The sequence below is a fragment of the Tasmannia lanceolata genome, unplaced genomic scaffold (assembly GCF_043159265.1).
Source record: "Tasmannia lanceolata isolate RefF3 unplaced genomic scaffold, GAP_Taslan_0.1 ptg000002l, whole genome shotgun sequence".
NCBI classification, from domain to species: Eukaryota; Viridiplantae; Streptophyta; class Magnoliopsida; order Canellales; family Winteraceae; genus Tasmannia; species Tasmannia lanceolata.
The window spans coordinates 12,505,076-12,520,237 of record NW_027518679.1 but is presented as its reverse complement, the minus strand read 5'-3'; the positions used below and the strand labels follow the sequence as shown (position 1 = coordinate 12,520,237).

General features: G+C 39.7%; 1 protein-coding gene and 1 non-coding gene across 2 annotated transcripts; both read right to left on the bottom strand.

The window, feature by feature from the left end:
- Window positions 1-2,913: 2,913 nt before the first annotated feature.
- LOC143888279 (ATP-dependent zinc metalloprotease FTSH 3, mitochondrial-like) lies at window positions 2,914-5,555 on the bottom strand. The gene is made up of 2 exons (XM_077392652.1): window positions 5,460-5,555; window positions 2,914-3,330 (listed from the first exon to the last, which is right to left on the bottom strand). The coding sequence occupies exons 1-2, from the start codon at window positions 5,553-5,555 to the stop codon at window positions 2,914-2,916; spliced, it is 513 nt and encodes a 170-aa protein (XP_077248767.1).
- Window positions 5,556-11,812: 6,257 nt separating this feature from the next.
- LOC143845695 (small nucleolar RNA R71) lies at window positions 11,813-11,919 on the bottom strand. Its single transcript, XR_013234497.1, has one exon. It is a non-coding gene; the product is annotated as a small nucleolar RNA R71 (small nucleolar RNA).
- Window positions 11,920-15,162: the final 3,243 nt, after the last annotated feature.

The window sequence follows — 15,162 nt, the reverse complement described above, 5'->3', positions numbered from 1 at the left end:
ATGTGGTGGTAACTCCCCATACCTTCCATTCTCGTAACCAGGTAACGAGTCTAGATTTCTGGTCAATTATGGGTCCTAGATCCCTCTTCTAGGTGGCGACTATGTCACTCTCTTTTGCGTGGAATTCGGATTGCCTTAGTGATCCCAAGTTCACAGAAAAGATGAATTAAATTACACCTTGCTAGGCTCGGCGGCTGACCCCTGCCCTTATGGATACTGGGTTGCACGTTTGTTTGCACCCTATGGCTTGGTTCCTGCCTGCTTGGTTGGGTAATTAAAATCAATAATAAAAAGCACACGCCATTCGCGTGGGTACGAGAGACCAAGAGAGAGCGTGGCGGCTCGCGCCTCACCCCTCTCGCGGGATCGGGTCCCACAAAACCACCCATGAACATTAAAATGGGAGACGTGCTATCAGATGTATACAGCTCCTAAAATTCAACACAACAAAGTTCAGAGACCAGACTACTGGCATTTTATTTGTGATACATCTTGATCTATTTATATGCAGATTTTTTTTTTAACTATGGATATGTCCCCACACCCAAACTACTGAAACCAATAGATTCACTCAAAAGTAAGCAGGAAAACTTAGGACTTTGAAGCTCAAGTCAATTTTAAACATTGTTTGTTGTGTTTTTAAAGCATGCATTTTAATTTAGAAGACAAAAAATCGGGCTGTTTTTACTATGCTGACAGATGATATACTGTTCTTCTGACCCGTTTGATGTGGGTAACTGGTTGCCTTAATTGGCCTCCAGCCATTGTTCAAGAACACCCTTCTATTGCCCACCCTCTTTTAAACTACATACATGGTTTCCTAGTAGACAAATTCAATAACGTTTTTCAACTTTGACACAAACCAGCCCTTTAGGCCCTATTTGTTTTGGATTTTGAGAACCAATTCTTAGTGCCAAATTGAATATTGGACACAAATTCCATATTTTCACATGAATAGTATGGATGGATCATGCATCAAAACCCATGAAAGGGCTCACTCCATTGGGTCATAGGCTACACATTTAAGGCTTCTAAGGTGGAGAAAATAAAGAAAATGAAAGACATTAAAATAAGATACATAAAGAATATCTCAAGTAAAATCTTGCTTAAAAAATAAATACATTACAGCAGCAAAACGGGGGCGATAATTGACAACGAGGTGACGAAGTGGGTGGCCAAGGCCTATGACCACACTTTAGTGTTGACAGAAGAACATAAAGAGCAATTGGCTTAGATTGCAGAACTGTTGCTTGAGAAGGAGGTTCTACACCAAGATGACTTGCTTCGGGTCCTAGGGGACTGCCCATTCAAGTCAAACAAGCCAAAAAATTATGATAAGTTCAAGCAAGTGTTCCAAGTTACAGATGAAAAAAAATCCCCGGAGGGTGAGATAGCGGGGGATGACACATCACCAGCCTCTCTTGATGGGGAGGTGGTGGTGCCGACATAGGGGGGGGTGAAAGTGCAGAGAGACATCCTAAACCAAAATTTAAAGTTTAATAAAGGAATCGGGTACAGCTTAGGGGAGAGAAACAAATTCTGGACATTCAGGAAGCCTTGTTAAAAGAAATGTTCCCTCATATATTCGTAGTAGCGTCAAAGGAGTTTGGGTTAAGGATTGCATGGAGAGTAGAGCAAATGACATTTCCTGAAAGTTGAACTTAAGAAGAAATCTATTCAACAATGAGATACACTGAATGACTTGATTATTGGAGATCTTGGAATCACGGTGTATAAAGGGTTTGGATCTGGTGCACTTATAGGGAATTCAGTGTCAAATCATTGGACCAAATGGTTACACCTTGCACAATATCTTTGTAGGCAGCCAAAGTTCACAGCAGGCCACTCAAAGGTGGAACCCTCCTCTCAAGGTTTCTTAAAGTTAAAGTTTGATAGATCTAGCTTGGGAAACCTTGGCCCAGTAGGTGTGGGTGGTCTTTTATAAGATGAGGAGTGTGTCAGGGCTTAAGGTTGTTCAGCTTTCCGACACAGCAAAGGTGATTCTAGAGGGGGACTCCCTCAATACAATAGGATCGTTTAAGGGTAGTAGATTACATCCATGGAGGTTTTCTAGCTATATCAATGAGATTTTGGATTGTGTAGGGGATTCAAAATTATCTTCCTACATGTGAAAAGATTGGCAAACATGAAGGCAGATAGATTGGCGAAGGAAAGAGTTGCAAGAATGTACTTAAAGCTTTTTTAATATATTCTACCAAGGATTTTGTTAGGTTCATTCTTTTTTTTTTCTCTGTTTTTTTTCTTATAGTGCTGACCTTCTCAGTCGGTATTACCATTCAAAAAAAGAAAACAAAATACATTACGGCCATGCTTGGAAACCATGAAAAATTACAGGAACCCCCTTTCTTCCTTGCCCACCCACTTGTACTGTAAAAGAGGTAGTCGTAAATACACTAGAGCGAGCTGGCCCATGGAAGTAAAGGGCTGAGCATATTCTTGGACCCAACTATGTGAGAGGGCCGAGAAGGAAGGGGAGGGAGAGAATTGATGGAGTAGAGATAGCATAAAAAATTCCTAAAAACTACTTAAAAGAAAATATGTATTTATAATTCGGTTTTGTTTTCCTGCTTTTAGGAGCTTTTCATGCATTCCTCACTCCCAACCTCTCAGGTCTCTCCTTCCCCATCTCTCAGAACTGGTTTTTGGTTTTTCCATGGAATATTTTTGATGTACACGAAAATGGCTTACACTTGCTTATGGTGATGCAGGTCCAGTTTACATAAGTAGGAGCTCGAGCAGTCAAACTTATATATCATTCTAAAACATGCACTATGAAATGTTTCCGAAAAATAAATACTATATCAATATGAAGATGTCGAGTTTGAACAATTAGTTTACTATTATGACTGAAAAAACTCACTTCATCTTCGTATACAAATACAAACAACCTCTTCAACTACGTCGGTAGCACCACCCACTGGACATTGTTTCTTCCCTGAACATATCATAATTTGTCGGTTTGCCTGGCTTGAATGGGCTCTTCCACAGAACTCGAACCAAGTCGTCTTGATATAGAACTTCCTTCTCAAGCAGCAGCTCTGCAATCTGAGCTGCTTGCTCTTTGTGTTCCTCGATTAAGGCTAAAGTGCGGTCATAAGCCTTCGCTACCCACTCGCTCAGCTCCTCGCCAATTATTGTCGCTGTTTTGCTGCTATAGGGCTTGGACATTTCGTAGGTATCCTCCCTCTGAGGGAACGACAGAAGCCCAACTTTGTCGCTGAAATCATAAACGGCTACTTCGGTGTAGGTCATCTCCGTTACTTTCTCCAAGTTGTTTTGGGCCCCAGTTGAGGTCTTCCCCGTCAAAACCTGCACCCAATAGCAAACAGAGTCATTTCCATAGAATTGTTCAATAAGCTGAATTCAAATCGTTATTGGATCAATTGATGACATTACGAATGGTTTGTGCAAGTCGAACAACTCGAGAACTGGTTACATGGATTTGATATGGAAATAGAGTGAACCCAGCAGTGTGGCACCTCATCTTGGTGAAGATAAAGCCCCACATTATTGACTAGAAGGTGATGTAAAAGATTTTAGAGAGACTTTCTTGAATTTGATTGAAGCCAGCAGTGTGGATCATCTTGGTGAATATAAAGCCCTCGTTACTGATTAGAGGGTGACGCAAAAGATCTTGCAGAAACTTTCTTGAATTTGTTAGGTGCTGTTATAGTGTAAAAGCCAAAAAATGCTCTTGAATTTGTCAAAGTAGAAAAAACATTCTTGAGTTTGTGTAGAAGGAAACCATTTCAAGTAGTTTAAAAGGAGGGTGGGAAATCTACAGGGTAGTTCTTTAGCAAGGGATGGAGACCAATTAAGTCAACCAGCTACCCAGATCAAGGTAAGCAACAAATGGGTCCAAAGAATAGTAAGAGGATCTGTTCACACAGAAAAATAGCACAATTGTCCACGGAATCTGTAAATACCCGAAATACCCTCCCTCCAAAATTCCTCCCCCTCTATTTGTGAGGGGCGTTTTTGTCCTTAAGAATTAGAATTAGAGTAGGGCTTCTTTAGAAAATCCTTTAAATACATCTTATGAGAGATTAAGAAACCCTAAACCATTTTTGCGGCCCTAAGAAGAGAACTTCGTGGAGAAAGAGGGGAAGAACGCGATTCAAGAAGAGAGATCGCGAACCGAGGTAAGATTTGTAATCTTTAATGGTTAAACAAATGAAAAGAACCCTAAACTAGGGATTTGATGTGAAAAGAGATGTGATTAGAGCCTTGATTTTAATCTATGGCGGACTTCATGGTAGATCTTGGATTCCTTGGGATTCATTTCGTGTTGAATCCCCAAATAACTCAATCAATCGTTTATGTTCATAGAAACCCCGATGTTGAAGGATTTAACTTAAAGTTGAAGTTACGATTGTTAGAAATTGACCATAGTGATTCGGAGCATGAAATCGGGTTCGGTGGGTTCCTTTTGTCGATACGAATCCATCGGATTCGACCTCGCGCAATTTGGAGTCCAGATGAAAAAGATATGATGCGCTAAAGTTATGTGAAATCGGTTAAAACCAATTTTTCCAGGGGCAGTTGACTAGTGCACCCAAAAACTTTGTTTTACATCGAAACAATGGTTAAGTGGCAGTCGACTGGAGCGTCCAAAACAATGTTTCGCAGAGAAACAGTAATGGAGGGGCAGTCGACTGGTGGTACCAGTCGACTGGAGCGCCTAAGGGGGATTTTCATATGGGGATAACAGCCTTCAGTCGGTCGACTAGGTGGAGCCCAGTCGACTGCCAATGACCTGAAAATTGTAAAATATTTTGGGAATTCCCAATTCATCTTGTGTGTTTTGCCTTAGCTATTAGGCCCTTATGTGATGTGAATGAACTATTTGAAATAGGTATTTGACCTCTAAGGAAAGGGATAAAGAAAGTGATTCGGTATTGAGGTACGTAATTTTGTACTACCTTAGTGCTGCGATTTACCTTTTGAATATTATGACATTATTGGTTGTGAACCCCAAACTTTCTGAATTCTGAAGCTATTGATAAACTTTGGATCTTTATTTGGAATGGTCGCCCCTTTGTTTTCTCAAATATATGAACCCTTGGAATATTAATTTATCTTTATTGTTAAACTATTTTGGAATCAAGTTGAAACACTTTCCTTGAACTTTGAACACCTTCTTTCGAACTGTGTGAACTTTGAACACCAATTGAGAGGCTTAGGTTATGTGAACTCAGAAAAGACCCCCGCCAGTGGGGCATAGGCATTAGCCTATATGTGAACTGTGATCCCGCCAATGGGGGACAAACGTTGGCCCTGTTGATAGGTATGTAAACCTACGATCTAGTTCCGACACCGTGGGCAGTCGGTGAAAGCAATAACTCGCTTTGTAGACCCATGGGCAGTCAGCGTGAAAATAACTTGCTTTTCGGACTAAGCCAATGATCTCAGGGTGGTATCGTAACCATATTAATTACCTTCAGTGACCCTTCGAATGTTGTGACCTCGATGTGATACTTGACTTGTGTCCTCGCGAACCTTTGCTCCATTCTAATTGAACTTGTGTTAATCATTTCACTTGTGGCTTATACCTTTCCTACGGTTGTGAACCCTTCTTTTGTAGCATGCAATGATCCCACTTTTATAGTGCATTTTTATGTACTAAGCTTTTCAGCTGACTGTGGTTATCTCAATATTTTTCAGAGTTCGATCCTCGTGGAACCGGCGAGGAGGCTCAAGAGTGACCCTGATATTTGGCTATCGTTATCTTCTAGTATTTTATATTATTTAGACAGTGAGTATTGTTTAGGACTATTGAGATTATGTTATTTGATTTCATACTTTAATTTTGTGGGATTTTGGGTTAGATGAGAGATTTGGAAAAGAATTGATATTTGATTATTGGACGGATGTATGGCATTTAAATTTGGTTATTTAGATTATTTGGATTATTGCATATGGTTTTGATATTGTATGCTTCTGAAGCTTGCTTTGCAGGTGTATGGCGTTGTCGCACCCCTAAGCCTTGTGTATTGATTATGTGTGTATGTGTATGGCTTGGGGGCGTGATAGAATCAAAATGCATGCTGTCACCAGGACGCTCAGAATGTCAGGACCATGGTTTCCAAAATCGTACAGCTCCAGCATTTCCTGCAGCACAACCGAGGACTGATCGACCTCGCATTCCTGGCCGCTTGCACGCTCTTACTCACCAGGACGCTCAGAGTGCCAGGACCATGGTTTCAGGTACCTTGCCGGTTGCCTTATCGTATGCGTATGTGTTATTTGACTCTGGAGCTACTCATTCGTTTGTTTCTTCATCGTATGCTATGCTACATTCATTAACCATGATTTGTGTGTCAGTACACCCGTAGGAAGTGATCTTGTAGCCAATAGTGTTAGCAAGATGTGTCCTATCAGGATTTGTGGTAGAGAGTTAGTGGCAGACTTGATACTTTTAGATCTCTATGACTTTGATGTGATTCTAGGTATGGATTGGTTATCAGCTCATCATGCCGTTGTGGACTGCAATAAGAAAATAGTGAACCTTGAAATCCCTAGAGAGGAAAGATTTTGTTTTGAAGGGTGTGGAGCTCGCTCTACCCCTATAATTCAATCTGCCATGTAGGCATGTCGGTTGCTTAGACAAGGCTGTGAAGCCTTTCTAGCATCAGTAGGAGAAGTTGAAAGTAATGACGTAAGAATTGAAGATATCCTTGTGGTCAGTGAATTTGTAGACATTTTTCCTGAAGACCTTTCGGGTCTACCCCCAGACAGAGAGGTAGAGTTTACTGTGGATTTAGCACTGGGAACGACACCTATTTCTCCGGATGGCTCCTGTAGAAATGAGCGAATTGAACGAACAGTTAGAAGAGCCTCTAGAAAAAACTTTTGTGCGACCCAGTGTTTCGCCATGGGGAGCACCCGTATTATTTGTGAAAAAGAAGGATGGCAGTATGTGTCTTTGCACAGACTACCGAGAATTGAATAGATTAACGATAAAGAAAGAGTACCCTCTAACCCGGATAGATGACCTGTTCGATCAGTTGCAAGGAGCATGTGTATTCTCAAAGATCGATCTCTGATAAGGATACCACCACCTGCGAATCAAACCCGAAGATGTGCCCAAGATGGCTTTCTGTACCCGATATGGGCACTATGAGTTTTTGGTTATGCCATTTGACTTAACTAATGCCCCAGCAGCCTTCTTGGACCTTATGAATCGAGTGTTTCGACCATTCTTGGACCAGTTTGTAGTAGTCTTCATCGACGACATATTGGTATATTCCAGTAGTCGTGAGGATCATGAGAATCATTTGAGAATTGTGTCAGAAAGCTTGAGGAAGGAGAAACTTTTTGCAAAGTTTAAGAAGTGTGAGTTTTGGTTGAATTTGATATCTTTCCTTGGACATGTGATTTCTAAGGAAGGAGTTTCTATGGACCCAAAGAAAATAGATGCAGTGGTAGATTGAAATGGACTGAACACTGTGGCTGAAATTCGAAGTTTCTTGGGTTTAGCGGGCTACTACCAAGATTTGTGGAGGATTTTTCACGCATTGCGGCACCTCTAACTTGCTTGACCGGGAAAGGAATCAGATTTGGTTGGTCGGAAGAATGTGAAAAGAGTTTCCTTGACTTGAAGCGTCGACTTCTTTCAACCCCTATCCTAACTCTGCGTGTTAACGGAGAAAGATTTACCATTTATAGTGACGCTTCAAAGAAAGTACTCGAATGTGGATTGATGCAGCACGGGAAGGTTATAGCTTATGCCTCTTGTCAGTTGAGACCGTATGAAGAGAATTATCCGACACATGATTTGGAATTAGCAGCTATGATCTTTGCACTGAAAATCTGGAGACACTATTTGCATGGGGAATCATGCGAGATATTTACTGATCACAAAAGCCTGGAATATATTTTCACGCAAAATGAACTGAATATGAGACAAAGACGTTGGTTGGAACTTTTGAAGGACTACGACTTGACTATAAGCTGTCACCCTGGTAAAGCCAATGTGGTAGTTGATGCACTTAGTCGGAAATCGTCAGTTAATTTGGCGTCATTGATTACATCGCAAAAGAATATTTTGGAGGATTTGCGGAGAGCAGAAATTGAAATTTTTGTGCCAAGTGTTGGAGCTCAGATTGCAGCACTACAACTTCAACCTACATTACAAAAAAAGATAAGAATCGCACAAGAATCTGATGATGAGTTGTGCAAGATTCGAAGAAGGTTGGACGAGGGAAAGGAATCAGAATTTCTTGTTCATCAGGATGGTAATTTGAGATTTGGCAATCATCTTTGTGTTCCTGACAATGCGGAATTAAAAAGAGAAATTATGAAAGTGGCTCACATCACTAATTATTCGGTGCACCCAGGAATCACAAAGATGTATAAGGATTTGAAGGGGAATTTTTGGTGGAACAACATGAAGAGAGAAATAGCCAAATATGTATCGCAATGTCTAACTTGCCAAGTGATAAAGGTCGAGCATCAGAGACCCGCAGGAAGGTTGCAACCGCTTAGTATTCCTGAATGGAAGTGGGAGGAGATTACAATGGACTTTGTGACAGCATTACCCCGTACTCCCTTAGGCAACGATACCGTGTAGGTGATAGATGATCGATTGACTAAGTCAGCTCACTTCATACCCATTAGAACATGCTTAGCTCCTCAAGTGCTAGCTAAGTTGTATGTCGATCAAATAGTGAAATATCATGGAATGCCCAAGACCATTGATGAACACATTTATGTGTGAATGATAGTGGTAGGATGCATGTATATTTTATATTTTAAGCGGTGCTACTAAGGTATTTTTGTTGTTTTTGTTGTTTTAGGGTTTTTATTGGAATTATAAAGGAAATGGAGCTTAACATATGAAAATAGTGAAGAAATGACCAATTGCCATGAGAATCCAAAGTTCCAAGATGCCTTAGTTGGCCAAATTGGCATGATGCTTTAGTAGGATCAAATTGATAATGCCACACCTCCTTACTTTGCTTTGAAAGATGAAATTTCAAGGATGGAAGATGAAAAACAGGAGAAGAGAAAGGATCTTAATTCCAATGGTTGAGATTGAAATGATCAAGAGAGGAGAAGGAAATTATTAGTTGTTTATGTGTATTACAAAGGAAGGGTAGATTTGCCATTTGCGAAAGTATATGGCATGGTTGCAATTCATTCGAAAGATAGGGACAATTTGGTCCTTTCATGCACATATTCCTCAACTTGGAAACTTTCCATTATTTTTATACCATTTACAAAGTTGCTTGACAAAATAATTAGAAGATTTTAGACAAACCTTTGGAAAGAAAAAAAAAAAGGAAAGTAACCCATGTGTTTTTTAGAAGAGATATAGAAAGCCCATTCAAGCCTTAATCTTGTCCTTTCATTTGTTTCCTAAGATTAGCTTTTTAATCTCCACCTTACATCTTTTTTCTAAAACTTCAACGGACCATAACTTCTTCATTTTAGCTCCGATTCGCGCGTGATCGGATCCGTTGGACTCGTATCGACGAGAGGAATCCGATCAAGGTTTGAAGGAGGACAATGATTCAACCATTGAATCAGAAAAAGAATAAGTTTTTCTTATTTTGCTCTTTATTTTAAATTACAATTTGATGTATTTTTGCGTTCAATTTCAATTAAAGAAGAGTTCTTTTTGTTTTCTTTTTCCTTCTCAAGTTCTTAATGGCAATTCTCTTCTTTCTACCTTTTATTTTTGTTTCTTTGACTTTCTTCATGAGTAACTAAATCCTATATACTTAGGGTTTAGATGAAACCATGGGGAAGGAGAAAGGTATTTAATTAAATTTAATGGTATGGAATTAATGGTTTATAATTGTTGCATCATTCATGCCATTGGCTTTCCCCTTTCGTATGAGTGATTGCTATGAACATTATAAATATTTATATGGCCTTTAAAATTGGAGTGTGTCTTTGATAAATTACTCATGGGCAATGACATCCATTGATCTTATTTCCCATGGTCTAATTATCAAATATACAATTCAATACACAAAAATTATTTTAATTAATCAATCTAATCCAAGCCCATGGTGGATTCTAACCCTAAGTAATCTTTTATATTGAATTAAGGTTTTTACACTATTCCAAATTACTTTTGAAAATTTTCAATTTACTTAAGCCATTAGAATTTTGGTTTTCTAATTAAATTAGATAAGTAGTTAAAAGAGATCATTAGAACCTTGGTACACTTTGCCTAAATTAGGATTTTAAATAAAAAAGATCTTAGTTAAATTTGACTCTTAGATTGATTAGAATATACGCTTATATATAGTGTTGGCTCCGAGGTCAAGTCCACGGAAATCCTGAGTCCATTCCAGGCAACATTATATCATAGCTAGTATTCTAATGGTACAAGAATAGGATTGGCAACTATATTTCTCTTCCCTGAGTTCGACCCGTATTTACACAATCTGTGCACTTGCGGTTATTTAATTTCTCAAACAACCATCGTGTCTGACAAATACACCTGATTTGTGTCGAGATTCTAGAACAGTGTGCATTCAGCAATGGGAACTTCACTTAACTTCAGTACCGCATTCCATCCTCAGATAGATGGGTAGTCTAAAAGAACAATTCAAATATTGGAAGACATGCTCCGGGCATGTGTGATGGATTTTAAAGGCTCTTGGTATGATTATCTCTCTTTAGTGGAATTCTCTTATAACAATAGTTATCAAGCAAGTATTAAGATGGCACCTTTTGAGGCTTTGTATGGAAGAGAGTGTAGATCGCCCCTGTGTTGGGACGATGTGGGTAAGAAGAAGCTTTTGAACACCGAGTTGGTTCAGCAAGCTGTGGACATCGTCTAGATAGTTCGTGAGCGCTTTTGTACAGCGCGAAGTCATCAGAAAAGTTACGCAGACAATAGATGAAGAGAGCTAAGACTTGAAGTTAGTTAAAAGAGATCATTAGAACCATGGTACACTTTGCCTAAATTATGATTTTAAATAAAAAAGATCTTAGTTAAATTTGACTCTTAGATTGATTAGAATATACGCTTATATATAGTGTTGGCTCCGAGGTCAAGTCCACGGAAATCCTGAGTCCATTCCAGGCAACAATATATCATAGCTAGTATTCTAATCGGTACAAGAATATGATTGACAACTATATTTCTCTTCCCTGAGTTCGACCCGTATTTACACGATCCGTGCACTTGCGGTTATTTAATTTCTCAAACAAGCTTTTGGCGCCGTTGCCGGGGAAGAGAGTTTCATTAGAATCTTAATTATTCGAAGTGTTAGATTAGTAGTTATTTTTAGTTTAGTTATATTTTTGATTTCTTGCCTATCCATCTCTCTTACTTGGTTTTCTTGTGTTTAGGACCGTAGGTTAGGTGCAGAACTTGGCCAATCGACTAGAAAGAGCAAACCGGTTACAGACAGCGGAAGACATCGCATCAAATCCAAATCAAGTAGTCATGGCGGAAGAACAAGAGCCGCCCAAGAGTTTGCGCGATCGCTTCTATCCGGCCCGAACCGTGCAACCTTCTTGCATTAGATTGCCGATTGCAGAGGGCAATAATTTTGAGCTAAAATCACAATTTATCTCTTTACTTCCTCATTTTCATGGCCTCCCTTCGGAGGATGCTTATTTATTTTTGCGTGAGTTTGAAAATATATGTGCTTTGATTAAGTTGCAACAACTTACCGATAATGCGGTAAAGTTGCGGTTTATTACGTTTTCACTCAAGGATGGAGCCAAAAAGTGGCTCTATGGCTTACCAACGAACTCCATCACCACTTGGGAGGAGTTCTCCGTCGCTTTCCTAAAAATGTTTTTTTCATTACATAAAACTAATAAGCTTAGGAACGATATTTTACAATTCAAACAAAAGCCATTAGAGTCATTTTCTAAGTTTATGGAGAGGTTCAAAGACCTACTCCAAGAGTGTCCTCACCATGGAATTGATTTGTGGCACTTCTGCCAAATTGTTTATGAGGGCATAGATTACCAAAAAAAGCAACTTCTTGAATCCATGTGTCCTAACGGTTCTACATCTTTCACGGATGAGGCCGCGGCATGGAACTTCTTACTTGATTTGGCGGAAAAGACAAGAGAGTGGGAATCCACTCAAGACGGTGAGAGAGCCACTTCAAGTAAGGGATTTCTCATAGAGGGTGCCGTGGCAAAAGAGGCCCATCTTGATAGCTTAATCAAAAGGCTAGAAGCAATAGTTGTCAAAGGACCTTCACAAGTCAATCAAATTGCACATAGTGTTCCTATGTGTAGTTGGTGTCAAGCCACAGACCATGTCATGGAAGAGTGCCCAACTCTTGCTAAATTTGGTAATTCTAATGAGAATGTAAGTGCTTTGTATTCTAATAATCCTTATTCTAGCACTTATAATCCGGGATGGAGAAATCATCCCAACTTTTCATGGAGTCAAAGTGGGCCATCTAATTTCCAAGGCTAAGGCCAATTCGGCCAACCTAGGCCCACCTTCCCTCCCACTTTTGTTCGGCCATCCCCTTCCCCTCCTACTTTTCAAAACCCCATGATTAATAATGTTTCAAATCAGCAACCGCCGGGTTTTCCAAAACAAGGAGAGTCGGCACGCATAGCTTCCTTAAAAAAAGCATAGAACTTCTCACTAGCACTTTCATGACAAGCCAACACAACATGGAATAGCAAATCTCCCAACTTGGCATGGCGTTGCATGAGAGGGAAAAGGGAAAGATTCCAACTCAACCCGTTCCTAATCCAAGGAACGTGAATATGAATGTGAATCAACAGGTACCGCCAAATCAGTTGAATGCCATTCAACCAATTTTGCCACCGCAAGAGCCCTCCAACGAATGTAATGCCGTATATGCTTTAAGGAGTGGTAGAGATTACCACAAGGAGGAGGTCAGATCTGAACCTTCTAAAAATGCGCAAGATCTTCCAAAGGAGGTAAGTGAAGAACTTTCCTCCACAGGCTCAGAAGAGGAGCCCAAACAGGTAAGTCCAGAAGAGGTAATTTCTCCCCCTGCACGAGATTTCATTCCTAAAGCTCCTTTTCCAAGGAGACTTGCTACTAATAAAAAGATAGATCAAATTGATAAAATTTTAAATTTTTTTAAACAAGTGCATGTGAATATTCCTTTATTAGATGCGATTTCTCAGGTTCCTACTTATGCCAAAATGTTGAAAGATTTGTGCACACAAGTGCACAACTAATGTGCCCAAGAAAGCTTTCTTGGCCGCAAATATAAGTTTCATCTTATCTCAACAAATGGTGGCTAAGTATAAGGACCCCGGATGTCATACTATTTCTTGCACTATTGGTAACACAAATATTGAACATGCTCTTTTGGATTTGGGTGCAAGTGTAAATCTCTTGCCTTTTTCTGTATTTAAGCAACTAGGATTAGGAAACCTCAAACCAGCCACCATCACTCTTCAATTGGCGGATAGATCAATTAAAACACCCAAAGGAATGGTTGAGGATGTGTTAGTTAAAGTAGGTGATTTTTTATTTATCGTAGATTTTGTTGTGTTAGATACCGAGCATGTTGCTAATATCAATGATCAAATTCCTATCATCCTTGGTAGGCCGTTCCTTGCCACTAGCAACGCTCTAATTAATTGTAGAAATGGATTAATGAAATTATCTTTTGGAAACACATCGGTTGATTTTAATGTCTTTAGATTGGGTAAGCAACCAAATTTTCATGAAGAAATCAATATGTTGCATTCCTTTCCTGACGATATTGTTTCTAATTTTGAAATTGATTTTGATGCAGGATTCCAAGAATGCTTGGACGAACTAGGAAATGATGGAGATGATTTCTTTTCCAAAGCTTTTGCCATCCAAAATGTGGAGCCTGTTGGACCACTCACAACATCTCTTCCAAAGACATTAATCGAAGAAGCGCCACAGTTGGAGTTGAAGCCCTTGCCTTCTCATTTACGTTATGCATTTTTGGGTGATAATTGTACTTTGCCTGTAATAATTGGTGCAGACCTAACCTCCCCTCAAGAGGAGGAACTCATTAAATTGCTAAAAGATAACAAAGAAGCCATAGGTTGGACAATGGCCGACATCAAAGGAATTTGCCCTTCGATTGTGCAACATCACATCCATCTCATTGAGGGTGCCAAACCTTCAAGGGAACATCAAAGAAGGGCTAATCCTGTGATGAAGGAAGCCATCCAAAAAGAAATTTTAAAATGGGTAGATAATGGGATCATTTATCCCATCTCGGATAGCCAATGGGTGAGTCCCGTCCAAGTAGTGCCTAAGAAGTCGGGAGTTACCGTTATACAATCCGCCACCAATGAACTTATTCCTACTCGTATTCAAACAGGGTGGCGGGTTTGTATTGACTACCGAAAGCTTAATGCCGCTACTTGGAAGGATCACTTTCCTTTGCCTTTTATTGATCAAATGTTAGAAAGGTTAGCGGGTCATGAGTATTATTGCTTTCTTGATGGATATTCCGGTTACAACCAAATTCCCATTGCTCCTGAAGATCAAGAGAAAACGACATTCACATGCCCCTTTGGAACGTTTGCTTATAGACGCATGCCTTTTGGGTTATGCAATGCACCGACAACTTTCCAAAGATGCATGATGAGTATCTTTTATGACATGGTGGAGACCTTCTTAGAGGTTTTTATGGATGATTTTTCTATTTATGGCTCCACCTATGCCGAATGTTTACATCACTTAAAATTGGTCATAGAAAGGAGTAGAGGAAAGAACCTTGTCCTCAATTGGGAAAAGTGTCATTTTATGGTAAAAGAGGGAATTAAGGTTGATAAAGCCAAGGTGGATCTCATTGTCCATCTTCCACCGCCCAAAAGTGTGAAGGATATTCGATCATTTTTGGGCCATGTGGGCTTTTACCGGCGTTTTATAAAAGAATTTTCTAAAATTGCTAGGCCTCTAACCAACTTGTTAGCAAAAGATCAAAAATTTGAGTTTTCCAAAGAATGCTTCGATTCTTTTGAGTGTTTGAAAAAGGAGCTAACTACGGCTCCCATAATTCAAGCACCTAATTGGATCGAACCGTTTGAAATTATGTGTGATGCTTCCGACTTTGCAATAGGAGCCGTGTTGGGTCAAAGATTCAATAAATTACCGGATGTAATCTATTATGCGAGTAGAACTCTCAATGATGCACAACTCAACTACACTACTACCGAGAAAGAATTTCTAGCGGT

Bases quoted from the DNA above. Each gene is read 5' to 3' on its own strand.
- LOC143888279 (XM_077392652.1), bottom strand. From the start codon at position 5,555: ATGATTAACACAAGTTCAATTAGAATGGAGCAAAGGTTCGCGAGGACA. The intron at 3,331-5,459 runs GTAATTAATATG...TATTGGGTGCAG, and splicing joins CATTCGAAGGGTCACTGAAG to GTTTTGACGGGGAAGACCTC.